Below are 13,528 nucleotides of genomic sequence, written 5' to 3'. Positions count from 1 at the left end.
AGGAGCAATGGGCCTAAATTGCAGCAAGGGTGGTTTAGGCCGGACATTAGGTGGAGTGGTGGGTAGCTGTCAGGGTAGTTAAGCACTGGAATAAATTGCCTAGGGAGGTTGTGGACTCTCCCTCATTGGAGATTTTTAAGAGCAGGATTGACAAACACCTATCAGGGATGGTCAGATAATACTGAGCCCTGCCTTGAGTGCAGGGGACTAGACGACCAGACCTCTTGAGGTCCCTTCCAGTCCTATGATTCTATGTATGGACTGAGTTTCCTTATTTATTCAGCACCACATTCTGATAAATATAAGCCAAATATGTTTCCAGGTCACCATACTTAGTCCATTTATAAAGCGTTTGCATTTGTGTTGCTTAGGATCATATATGGATCGAGATGTTACCATTGCCATTTTAGAAGATGATGAACTGGCTCTGGACGTTGAAGATCTACTGAGTTTTTCTTATCAAGTGGCAAAGGGCATGAGCTTCCTTGCCTCCAAAAATGTAAGTTGTGAATTTGAGTGACAGGTTTTCTTCACATATTAACATTTTAAAACTTGACTATTTCACCTGTTCAGTAATCTTTTTAACAAACACTGCAAATTAACAGGGTTCTGCTGTACTGTGAAGACTTGACTAGTCTATTCCTTTGTGTAAATCTAGTCCTGCATTTTACCAGCCTAGAGTTTTGCACTGAAAAGTGCTAGTCTGCTCAGAATTAATTTTCCCTGGATTTTACTCACATAAAGAAAAACCTCTAGGCTACCTCTGGGAGTACAATGCTCAAAAGGCAGCAGAATTGTTGCATTTCCACTGCTGAGGGCACTGGGAATTGGAGAGCTCCTTCAGTGCATGGAACAGAGCAATGCTATGGCTCTGTGCCCAGAAGTGTGAAGGGAGGGATAGGCCTTAGGAGTTGTAAGGGTGTGTGCACCGTATCCACAAACTCCACTGACTGTGTGTGTATGGAGAAAACAGGAGCAGCAGGTCCTTTTCTGTTGCTATTTCCTATGTCCTACTGGTGGGGTTGAGGATTTTGGTCCATAGCAGGGGTGGCCAAACTGCGGCTCTTTTACGATTAAAGTGTGACTCACAGAGCCCCCCCCGCTCCCCCTCCATTCTCCACCTACTAGACTGGAGGGGAGCTTGGGGCTTCTGCCCGGCAGCAGGGTGGTGGGGCTAGGGGATTCTGCCCAGCAGGGAGGGGGGTGTCTTGGGGCTTCAGCCCTGCAAGGTGCACCTGCCGGGATCAGGGCTTCTGAATCCCCAGGAGGGATGTCCCGTGGGGTGACGTCCTCCCCTACCCGCTGGGCAGAAGCCCCTAGCCCCACCACCCCACCGCAGGGCAGAAACCCCTCTCCAACTGGCGTGCCCAGCTCTCAAACTTCTGAAGATAGTCATAGTTCAGCTCAGAGGGTCAATAAGTTTGGCCACCCATGGTCTGTAGCCTTTCCTTTGACTCCTGGAGCAAGCAGCCAATCTAATAAAATCTCCATCTGTTTTTTGGTGCCATCTGATCCCGCACAAGCCCTGAAGACTTAATTTTTCAGGGACTTTTATAGTGTGGAAACTAGATAGAATTTGTGAATGAATCTGATCTTCAAAGGAGGAGATCCCTCCAAAAAGAAAGTAAAATCATGAATGTTTTAGATGGCTTACTCTCTGTGACATCCGTAAACAGTTTACAAACTGAAGAGCATTAGAAGACAGCTGAAGAAAGGTCTATTTGCACAAAATGTATGTATGTTCAGAATTAAACCCTGGATGATCTGATACTTTTGAACCATAGAACACCTTCTTAAACAAGTGGATCATTACAGGATGGGTATTTTCAAAGTTTTGGTTTAACATATGGGATACTTTTAGTTTCCTATTGAAGTATCTTTGTAATTTTTTAAAAAATATTAAAATGAACATAGAGACCCACAAATTGTTTTCATTTGGACACACAGTGTGCTCTGTGCTTTCTAAAGGTTTCATCAGAGAAATTATGGAATATCAGAAAGGGATTTGTGCCAAATAGAAGGTTAGAGCTATTAATAATGTCCCTGCAGTTGCAATGAGATTTTTACTTTTTGAAAACAATTTGGCAATTAATATGAAAAAAGTAACAAAATCTAGGAACATTATGTTGTACAGTATATTTTGAATCCACTGTAAAAACAAATATATGTAATTTTAAACCTCCTGCCCCACAAACAACAGTACATTAAGTGTGAGATATTCAAAAGTATAAAGTGTTGGCCTAATTCAACTCCTGTTGAAGTCAGTGATAAAACTTCAGTAGAAGTGTAGAATGTTGAGTGGTATTTTTGAACATCCCACTCTAAAAGCACATTGCTTCACTTTGCAATCTTAATCAGCCTTAACTCCACCCCTTTGTGTGAACACATTAGGATGTAACTTTTAATACTTTTCCATTGTACCCTGCCTCATTCAGTGCGCAAGATGGACAATGCTGAGTAAAAAAAGCAGCTGTTTATTATTTTTTTTATCCTCCTCATTGAGTGGCCCCCTGAACCATTCATTGTGCACCATCCCGAACCTTGCAATGAACAAGGAATATGTTTTCTTTCTTTATAGGCTTTTCTGCTACACTTATCATCGAGGTTGGGAAGTAGTAGTATACCAATTTTACAGTGCAGAGCTTTAGGCATGAGAGTAAGCCTGTGGAGAGGCAAGGATAAAATTCAGCTTTCTCCAATCAGAGCACAGTGCTTTTACCACAAGACCATTCTTTTTGGGCTAGTGGAGCATCACAATTCTGTAGGAATAAGGAAGGAATGCTTTGGACCCCCAGACCATTAGATCACTTTACTGCATTAGTGGGGCTACTCACATGCTTGAAGTTACACACATGCTAAAACACTTTGCTGAACTGGGGTGTGAATAAGGCAGGAGTCCCATGGGAAAAAATAGTACAGCAGCTTGTAATTAAATATAGTGTCAGAATGTGTGTGTCCAAGAGGGCGAGGTAAGGTTGCTCATGCAACCTTAAATTGTCAGTTCCTGACTTTTGATTGCTTCATTTTGCAATCTTACTGTTGTTTTTAAGTGGCTTTTAGTATGAAATTTCCTACATTTTTTTAAAAGAGAAAAATAGAGAAATTTCACTAAGTTCAGTTATTTGCTAGACAGCTGTGTCCTGCTCGGTACATACACTCAATTAGACAGGAACCTTTAAAGCATTCCATGCATTCCTTTCTGTATTATATGGAAGAAGACAGAACTTTTAGATCTTACCTCCTTCCACATGTGCCCTCACCAGTTGGCAATAAGGAAGCAGGACTCTGCTTCTTCCAACTCTTAAATCCTTCTGCACACACCTGCGCATAGCATAGAGGAGGCATCCTGCCTTCTTCCACATGACTGGCGGAGGTACATATGGAAGGAGGCACGACTCCTGCCAAACCCTTCCAGTTGTACCCTCCTATATCTCTATTACTTATGCACAGATATGCTTGTCGCTGGAAGATAATTAGTTTTGTTATTTAACATAAGGCAGTGCCCATGCACTGAGTACATTATAAACAGTATTTTAATTTGATTTTCACAGGACCAATGAAAGGCATATCTAGTATATATAACATTTTCAAAAGTGCCTAAGACCAGTTTTGGAAATTGACATAGGTACTTAGGAGCCTAAGTCTTAATGAAAGCCTAACTCTCTTTTGAAAATGAGAATTAGGTTCCTAAGTAATATTAGTGCTTTTGAATTTTTGACCCTATATTTTTGCCAATTTCTGGTTTCCATCACCTTCCCCTAGGTCATGAAAATTGTTTTTAAAAAAAACTATAATTTTTTTTCTGTAGAAACAAATTGCATCTTTCCCACTGACTATGTTAGAAAATAGCCCAATCACTTTTTAATGAAACTTTCAGAAAAAAAAAAAATTCTGGCTCAGAGCAAGCACACTGAACTTCAGCTGAAAGTGTAAAACTCTGAGAAGGTTAAAAGGAACAGAAAATGATCCTTCCTAATGAAAATGCTTGGGCCACCTTAACTATAGGCAGCAGTATATGCACTGCCTCCTGTATGTTTTGGTAACATTATCATGCTATAAAGCTTGATAGCCAAGTAAGCTTTTTAAACTCAAACACTTTGACTTTCAGTTTGCACTATATATTATATATAGTTAAATACATGTATATTCAAGAAAACACACACACAGTCAGCAATTCTGCATCAGCAGTGAAAAGGACTGAAGATACTAACAAATATTTTCCTGTTTGTTTGTTTGTTTCATTACTTTAGTGCATTCATAGGGATCTGGCGGCAAGAAACATTCTTCTCACTCATGGTCGAATAACAAAAATTTGTGACTTTGGCCTTGCTAGAGATATAAAGAATGACTCAAATTATGTGGTCAAAGGAAATGTAAGTACTTGACTCGGAAGCATTCTAAATTGTCTTAACTGTGAAAAATCTTTTTCTAAAATTTAGTTATTTTTATATCCTTTAAACTTAGTGGTGCTGTATTTGTTGGATTAATTATTAAAATAAGTATTAATACAAAAATGTTATAAAAATCAGGTTTTATGGTGTTTGCTTTGTTATAAATATCATGCAGATAACAGAAATTCTAAATGTGAGATATTTATTGAGTAGGACCAAAGTGGGAAGCAGAAATAGGCTTGATTTTCACTGGTTCCATATTCTGAGGTTAGCAATGAAACTGACTTTAATTTGTATATGTAACAGACATAACCTGACACTTGCAGTTGTAGATCCAGATATATATGGACTGTAGTGAGATGTGACATTTTGGACCAAAAAAGAAAAGTCTGAATACTCCAATCCAGACTATTCACAATTACACTAAGACCCCTTTTCACCAAATCTTAAAGTGAATGCACATTGCATTTATGCGCACTTTAAGTCCTTTTTTAACTGCAAGAGCTGTTAATGGGGTCCTTGGTGAAAATCTGACACATATGGGAATAAACTACAGGAGCGTGCTGAAGATACAAAAATTCAAGCTTTGGCAAGCTGAGAAGGATAGAGAATTCCACAGTCTCTCTCTCACTGAAAGTGCCTGTTCCTCCCGAATAAACCCAATGGGTGATCGCTTAATTGCCTTTGATAATCTCAACTGCTTTGGTGTCCCACAGGAAGAGGCAGTCTTTAAGGTAATCAGAATGTGACCATTTAAGGCTTAAGTAAAGAGGACTGCATTTGTCAGCTGGTTTTGGAGATCTGCCCCAGCCATGTGTGCTGTTCCCAAAGTTCAGTATAGGGTACAATTGAAGTCAGAGGAAGAATTCAGCAAAGCAGCCAGGCTGGGTTGGTAAAATATCTACTGAGTGCTGCTCAGTGACATTTACAAAGAAACTGAAGTGAGAGGCCAGGTTTAATTTTCAACCTCAAGTCAGGATCTGCTTGATCAAGGATTTTTAAGTGCAGGCCAGCAGCTTGTGAGGTGGGCAGTAACTAATTAAATTACACTTGTCTAGATTATGCTTTAGGTTGCCCTGAGCTGCTTGACAATAGGATTTTTCTTAGTCTGAGAAGGTTAGAGAAGGATAGGCAGCAGCTGCTGGGGAAGAAGGGAAACTGGGGCTGCTGTGGGAGGGGCTCCTCTAATTGTGTCTGGCCTGATCTTAAACCCAGCTACGGCTATAGGAGCATTGATGCTCCAAACAATGGTGGCAACCACTTCTGCTGCAAGTAGCTGCACGAGTATCTGGTTGTTCTAACTCAGCCAAATATTATTCCAATATCTAACTATTGCAGCTATATATTTCATTTAGTAAACCATGAGTAACTTAAATTGCTCATATACTCCAACATCTACATGTTCTTATCCTCACCCATAACTCTAGGCAGTTGATGGAAAGATATTACCCTTTCCTTTCCCTTCTCATTTTCCTCTCTTCCTCTTAAGTCCTTTCCCTACTTCCTGCTTCCCTTCCCTGCAGGACATCAAGGCTCTCCTAGACAGAGTAGCTGTAATATATTTTGGTATACATTGTTTCAAAAGAGTTAGAAGGAAAGGGCTGGGATTCTCCCATTGCAATACAAACATTCTGGGAACAGCGGAAAGGTCAAAGGAATGAGAGGGAAGAAAGGAAATCAATCAAGAGGTTTTGAACACTTTTTTTAACCATTTCCTTTTCAGCAATTTGCATTTCTGGGGGAGGGGGGTGTATTAGAAGCTAAAGCAGCTGCCTTGGTTGTCTGCTTGAAAAACTGGAGTGCATCAGAGCAATGTAAGCAAAATAGCCAATTCAAATAAAGAGATACGCATATTCAGAGTCTGATTATTTTAAACAACCATACCATGTTTATACAAATCCTTGCACTCTGATTGGCTATCATCCATTTTAAAGCAGAAACAGGGAGTCACACACTGTTTATAAAAACAACTATATAACTGGTTTCAGAGTAGCAGCCGTGTTAGTCTGTATTCGCAAAAAGAAAAGGAATACTTGTGGCACTTGAGTACTTGATGCATCCGATGAAGTGAGCTGTAGCTCACGAAAGCTTATGCTCAAATAAATTTGTTAGTCTCTAAGGTGCCACAACTATATAACCGTTATGCAAATCAGAAACTTAAACTAATCAGAATGCAAGGAATGGTATAAATATAGAAAGCCTGTACAATGATGGATCAGTAACTATATGGTATCTCTGCACTCTGACTTGCAGAGAGATTTCCACTTCAGTAATAATATATAAAAAGATAGGTAACCATTATATAAATGTACATTTGATATTATTAAATTTTCTAACCTGCTTGTCTAATTTTTATTTTCACCTTCATCCCCAACCCCTGCAAAGGCTCGGCTTCCTGTAAAGTGGATGGCACCTGAAAGTATTTTCAACTGTGTTTATACTTTCGAGAGTGATGTCTGGTCTTATGGAATATTGCTTTGGGAACTGTTTTCTTTAGGTAAGATATGTACTCATTGAATGTGTACTTTGTATTTCACCTAGAGTTTATTTCTGATTTTAAAATGGCATTGATCAATTAAATGTTGTATCCACAGGAAGCAGCCCCTACCCTGGAATGCCTGTGGACTCTAAGTTTTATAAAATGATTAAGGAAGGATACAGAATGTTTAGTCCAGAATGCGCACCAGTTGAAATGTAAGAGACAAGCGATCACTACTAATTATTTGCTCTGACATTAAAGATATTCTAAGTTAAAGATAATAAAGATAATACACAGAGCATACTAAACAGTTTCAGTTGATGTAAACTGGTTAAATTGCACCAACTTGTGCAATTTCTGTAGTTGTGTTCTACTTCCTGATTGGAATAAGGTGGTCCAAGCATCTTTTTTACTAGCCATTACCAGTTCAGTGTTTTTTTCAAATTTGTCAATATCAGACCCATTATCTTTAAATAGGTAGCTATCATGCTGTAGCAACTCTTTATGCAGAACTTCCATTACTGTCAGATGGAGTTCTGCCCACAGAATCTCAGCAGCCTTGGGTCCTTAGTATCCATAGCCAATTGGGCTAGTACTACTATTTCTACTCTTATAAAATTTGTTTAAACAGTTTTACTTAGCTGTGTTTGAAATTTTGGGATAAGTTGCTATTATTACACAGTATAACTTCAATTTATTTTAGCCCATACAGATAATAATGGAGTTTTAATCACAGAAATTATTTCTTGCTGAAATTTCCAGTCAATAATATTTAATTTAACATCTTTGCAGGTATGAGATAATGAAGAGTTGCTGGGATGCTGATCCTGTACAGAGACCAACATTTAAGCAAATTGTACAGCTAATTGAGCAGCAGCTTTCAGATAATGCAAACCATGTAAGTATGAGCTTCCATATGGATCTTCAGTCTTTTATATTACACTTATCAAAAACCTGTGTGATTTAAATCAGACACTTCAAAAAGAGAACAAAAAGTTTAGTGGCCTTGTTATTATGTACTTTTGCACTGTAAATTTTTCCTGTTAGGATAATTTTCAGACTTACCCCAGCTCTTCGCTGTGCCATTCCTTCACAAATGGTATGCTCATACTAACTTTTGAAAACGCGTGTATCTGCATAAAATGAAATAAACACAAGTTAGAATATGTTTTTGATGTTTTGCATGTTTTTGAAAATGTACATGCTGTGGCACTGTAGATGTTATCATAAAATATGGTCATAGCTCTTGATTTCTTCATATCTTAAAACACAGACTAATCTATATTTATGGAATCTCATAATTGTGGATGTACCAGTCAGGAATGTACCTTTTCTTTTCTTTGAACAGCTAAGTAATACACTTTCTGGATTTGGCCTTTCTTTACTTTTTGGTCTGGTCTGTTATTTTATCAGTGAGACGTAGGCTCCTAATTGCCTACGTCACTTTTGAAAATGAGATTTAGGCTCCTAAATAAGTTAGATGTTGCATATGAATGAAGCAACACCTACAGAACTTTAAAAATCTGGGCCCTGGTGCCTGTCATGTGGAATGTAAGTGTTGACAAGCTAGCATCTTGCTGTACTCAGTTCTCTTACTAAGAACTTTGTGGATGGATAAGTGGACAACAGGTCTTAAAGAAGGAATTATGCCATTTCAGAGACACAGATCCTGCCCTGTGGGGAATGATTTACAGATCTGCACCTAAAGATCATGTGGCCCTATATGGGGTTCGAACTTGCTTCTAGGTCAAAAATAAAGGTTCCTTGGAAATTCTAGGTGCCTGGCTTTGGCACAAATACAAATGGCTCCCAATATGTTGAGAAATGAGGAAACAAAAGACTGCTGGGGTTCACTTGCTTCCTTTAACATGTTTTTGGCAAACTACAAGGGTTACTGAAACAAAAGCAAAAATGTGAGGAAAAGTATGAAATTATTGGAGGGTTTTTCAAAGATTCAGATGAAAGATTTCAAAGATTTCTGTTTAAAATTATCTTACAAAATCTCCTGTCTTTTTTTAATAACTGAGTTTGAGATTCTGATCCATTTTAGAGAACAATTAAATCCAGGCACTCTTAAATTCTATTTCAGGATGTACTTTAATTTCCCAAGGAAACAAATTACCTGGATAGGTGTTACCAGGGCACATTGTAAAACAGGGCAACTAATAGCAACAGTGTATTCTGCTTATACGAAGGAGGCATTCAGTGAAATATTGACAATAGTGTCTGTTTTCTCCAGGCTTACTCAAACTTTTCACCCCATCAAGGAAATGCTGCAGATCACTCAGTGAGGATTAATTCTGTGGGCAGCAGCGCTTCATCTACTCAGCCCCTTCTGGTACGCGAAGATGCTTGAAAGAGGAGAGGGACATCTGGAAAATAGGCAACCCAGATGGATTAGGCATTCTTACTCTGCAGGGGACAAGAGAGGGTAGACATTAATGATTTGTCTTACTTTACTCACTACCATGGTAGTCTGAACATTGCTATAATACTGTCCTTTACCACGCACCATTACACATAAACTTAGTCCATCCACCACATCCATTATTGCAGTTTTGACTGAAGTTGTATATACTTTGCTATATTGTATGTTTTTGCAGTAGGGAGTCATATAAACAAAAATCTAAATCTTAAACCTGGGTCTGGAGCTAGTTGAATACAAACCAAACGAACTATTAAACAGTCCATCTCTAGATCTGTGCCTGGAAAGCTAATAGTCATTTTCTGATTGCTTGGTTGTTGGGGATTTTTTGCTATATTTCTGAAATATAAACGTATATACATACATATATACATACATACATACAAATAGCTGCTTGCAAGTGGCAAGTCTAAAACCCTACAAATGTCACAAGCAGGTGTTCTGAACTGGATGCCACAAGAAGAGGGTATCGTGGACATGGAGAGGGATGGGAGTGAACAGAATAACACCTCCCCCCTTCCCTCCCCAGCACCTCAGCCTGTGCATCCACTAGACCACTGAAGGACTTTGCAATTAGGGAAGGCTTTCCAGACATCTGGGGAAGGGAGCATTGTGGAGCTTCTCTCCCCCTTCCCTCATGTCTAAGGTTAAGATTTTGTCACGGGTATTTTTGGTAAAAGTCAGGAACAGGTCATGTGCAATAAACAAAAATTCACAGAAGCCCATGACCTGTCCCTGACTTTTACTCAAAATAACTCTGACAAAATGGGGCTGATGGGGGGGATGAAAGCCCAAGCCCCGCTACAGGATGGGAAAGGGGGGTCCAGCACCCACTGCTTCGGCTGACAGCTCTGCGGCCCCCTGGTGCCCACAGTGGCTCGGAGCTCCAGGGACCCTCTGCCTCTCACAGTGGCTTGGAGCTCCAGGGCCAGCGGCTTGGAGCTCTGGGTACTCCTGACACCAGCAGCTGCTGAGAGTTGTGGGGGCACCCTCACCACCCATGGCAACTGAGAGTTGTGGTTTGGAGTTCCACGGTCCCAGCTGGCTGACAGCTCCAGCCTCGCTCACCCCAGGGCTGAAGGGAGATGCCACAGAGGTCGCTGGAAGACACAGAATCCATGACTTCTGAGACTGCTGTGACATAATCTTAGCCTTACTCATGTCCCAGCCCATATTTCACATAGTTTTCATTCCAAGTAAAGAGTGTGGTGTTGCAGGGTGGAAAGGGAGTAGTACATGCTTGGCTAATATTTTGTATTTTAAAAATGGACAAAAAATGTGAAAGTGAAAAATCTCTTTCCATAGTTGTAGTTTGATCTAGGTACAGAGGAGACGTTTATAGTAGGATCCACATACCTTAAGGACAGGCAGTTAATTTTTCACCTTATTTAAAAAAAGAGCACAGTCATATAATTCTTCTTTCCAGAGGCCCCTTGTGTTCATACAAGTGTAAATTTTCCACAGATGGGCCCACATACCCGTAACCTGGGAAGGGCTTTGTTCTCAGTCCCTTCGTCTTTCCAGATGAATATTGTATGATGGTAAAATTAATAATAGGGAAATATTAGTAATTGGAAAACATTGGATGTTAATGTAGCAGAACACAAAATATAGCTTCAGCCTTATTTTACAGGTATGTAGATTTGGGGTTAGAATATGTTTTTTAAAAATACTAGCCCTGAGCCCAAGACTCTGGTTAAGTGTCCAAAACAACCATTTTTTCCAGCACAAATACTGCTAGTTCTTCTCTGCCTATATTCCTGTCAAGTATAAATCAACAAAAACATTGAAAGAAGCATGTAGGAGACAGTACTACTTAAGTAGCTATTTATTTATGCCTGCACTTAAGCACTCTGTTATTTATACTCAATATACCAGTCACTCTCATTGTTTTGAGTTTACATTTACTTTTTATGTGTAACTAACTGCCTAAAACAAGATAGTTGTAAATGCACACACTGGTATTATAATTTTAGTACCTCATGTTTTCATACTTTATTTTATACAACCATGTATTTGGTATATAGTTCTAGAAATTTCTCAACCAATCTTAAAAGTTAGCCATTTGCACTGGACCTATCTATGCTGTTGCACCTTTCTAAAGTTAAGCAGTTGTTTGGGGGCACACTTATGCATATCATACTTGTTGTTGAGCATTCTTGTTTCAATGCTATGAAAATTCTTTTGTACTGTGCTGGCTTTCAGAGCTATTGTAGACAGTCTAGCTGGTATAATTGTAGATGTCTTGGTACTTTGCGGGCACTTAGCTGAAAGAATTTTTGGTCTCAAATATTCTTTAAATTTATATTTTTATAATTTGGGTTTTTTTGAAACTTATTTTGCAGTGGCTTGATGTTTTAAATGGTTTTACGCATTGTTTTTTGTAAATATGGAAATGTAGCAATAATGTCATTTTGACTAGTCTCAGTCCTTGAGTCACAAAAATATTTTTATATGTATATATAGATATGCAAAAACCATATGTATAAATAATGTAAGTGTTCAAAAGTTTATGAAACACTTTTGGATATGGTGTCCAGTTGTAGAATTGCCGTTCTAAAGAGTTCAAATAAAAATGTAAATACATGTTTCTATGCTACTGATGTGTAATATCTTAAAATGTAATTTCCTTTAGTTATAAATCTTAATAAACTCTTGGGTGGATGCAAAACCACAGTATCTGGATCCACAGAGGCAAAGTTTGGAATTCTGAAATATTTTTGAAAATGTGTGCTATGACACTAACAATCTATTGATGCTTCTCTGGAGACCTCTTTACGTATAAATAGATTAGATCAGCATGTGAAAAACTTTAAGAATCTGTGCACGCAGGATTGTTTTGGTATCCATGAGTGAAAGTATTTTGCTGCTAGAGAATTGGTCCACAATACATATTTTATTGCTCTGAGTAATTTAAAGTTGAGATAAAATGTTGCAAGAATTTAGAAGTATACTGCAGTGAGCAGTACCATTTAAGCACATGCTTAGGCCCCAATTCAGCAAGTTATTTATGAGCTGAATCATCCCTTGGGGGGTGTTGGGGGACGTATAGTATAGAAATAAGTTTTTTAATTTACTTCCATTTCCTAGTTCAGTGAAATTATTAGGATTCATCATTTTGTTATTTCACTGATCAGTGGTATTATTAATGTAACAAAATTATGCATAGTGCGCTGTCTATTATAATGAGCCAGGAAGTGGAGAAAATACGTTTTGTGGGGTCTGGGATGAAAAACAAGTTGCAACTTGTAACTGTGATGCAGGTTCACCATGGGTTAGTGCAGGCTGTCATGGTTAAGAATACAATTTTGTGAGAGAAATCACAGATTCCATGACTTTAACGGATCTCTGTGACTTCTTCGGCTTCAGCCCTGGGCTGGAACAATGGCTAGGGCTGGGGCTGGGTCCGTCCCCAGAGTTGGGTCAGACCCCAACAGCTGGGGCTGGGTCAAGATGGTATGATGGGATAATGGGATTTTGGTAAGTAATTGATCTTTAAATATTCAGGGTAAATAGGCCAAATCCCCTGAGATAGGATATTAGATGGATGGGATCTGAGTTACTATAGAAAATTCTTTCCTGGGTATCTGGCTGGTGAATCTTGCCCATATGCTCAGGGTTTAGCTGATTGCCATATTTGGGGTCGGGAAGGAAATTTCCTCCAGGGCAGATTGGAGAGACCCTGGAGGTTTTTCGCCTTCCTCTGTAGCATGGGGCATGGTTGACTTGAGGGAGGCTTCTCTGCTCCTTGAAGTCTTTGAACCATGATTTAAGGACGTCAATAGCTCAGACATGGGTGAGGTTTTTCATAGGAGTGGGTGGGTGAGATTCTGTGGCCTGCGCTGTGCAGGAGGTCGGACTAGATGATCAGAATGGTCCCTTCTGACCTTAGTATCTATGAATCCTGGGGGCTGGGTCAGTCCCTGGAACTGTAGCAGCCCCAGTGGCTGGAGCAGCAGCCAGAGGTTGGTCAGTCCCCAGGGCTTGGTCAAGCTCCAACGGTTGGAGCAGTATCTGGAGCCAAAGCATCCCTGGTGAAGAACCACGGTTGGACCTGGAATAGCCCTGGTGGCTGGAGCTGGGTCAGTCCCCAGGACTGGGTCAGTTCCCCGCAGGAAGAGCAGTAGTTGAGGCTGGGTCAGCCACCAGGGCTGCGTTAGCAGCCAGGACTAGAGCAGAACCCTGTCAACTGGAGCAGTGGCTGGGGATGAGTCAGTCCTCGAAGCTGAAGCA

General features: G+C 39.7%; 1 protein-coding gene across 5 annotated transcripts in view; it reads left to right on the top strand.

Annotated features, from left to right (window-relative positions):
- KIT (KIT proto-oncogene, receptor tyrosine kinase) overlaps positions 1–11,882 on the top strand; it is an 81,192-nt gene extending 69,310 nt beyond the window's left edge. For all 5 annotated transcript variants that reach the window (XM_038399728.1, XM_043513807.1, XM_043513805.1 and 2 more), the window contains 6 exons: positions 372–499; positions 4,251–4,373; positions 6,777–6,888; positions 6,986–7,085; positions 7,663–7,768; positions 9,110–11,882. In XM_038399728.1, coding sequence (XP_038255656.1) covers positions 372–499; positions 4,251–4,373; positions 6,777–6,888; positions 6,986–7,085; positions 7,663–7,768; positions 9,110–9,226 — 686 coding nt within the window. In that variant the 3' untranslated portion in view covers positions 9,227–11,882. The remainder of the gene's footprint in view (positions 1–371; positions 500–4,250; positions 4,374–6,776; positions 6,889–6,985; positions 7,086–7,662; positions 7,769–9,109) is intronic.
- Positions 11,883–13,528: the final 1,646 nt, after the last annotated feature.

This window comes from Dermochelys coriacea, chromosome 4 (assembly GCF_009764565.3).
Source record: "Dermochelys coriacea isolate rDerCor1 chromosome 4, rDerCor1.pri.v4, whole genome shotgun sequence".
In the NCBI taxonomy this organism is placed as follows: Eukaryota; Metazoa; Chordata; order Testudines; family Dermochelyidae; genus Dermochelys; species Dermochelys coriacea.
The sequence above is the reverse complement of the archived record's forward strand: the minus strand, read 5'-3'. Positions and strand labels throughout refer to the sequence as shown.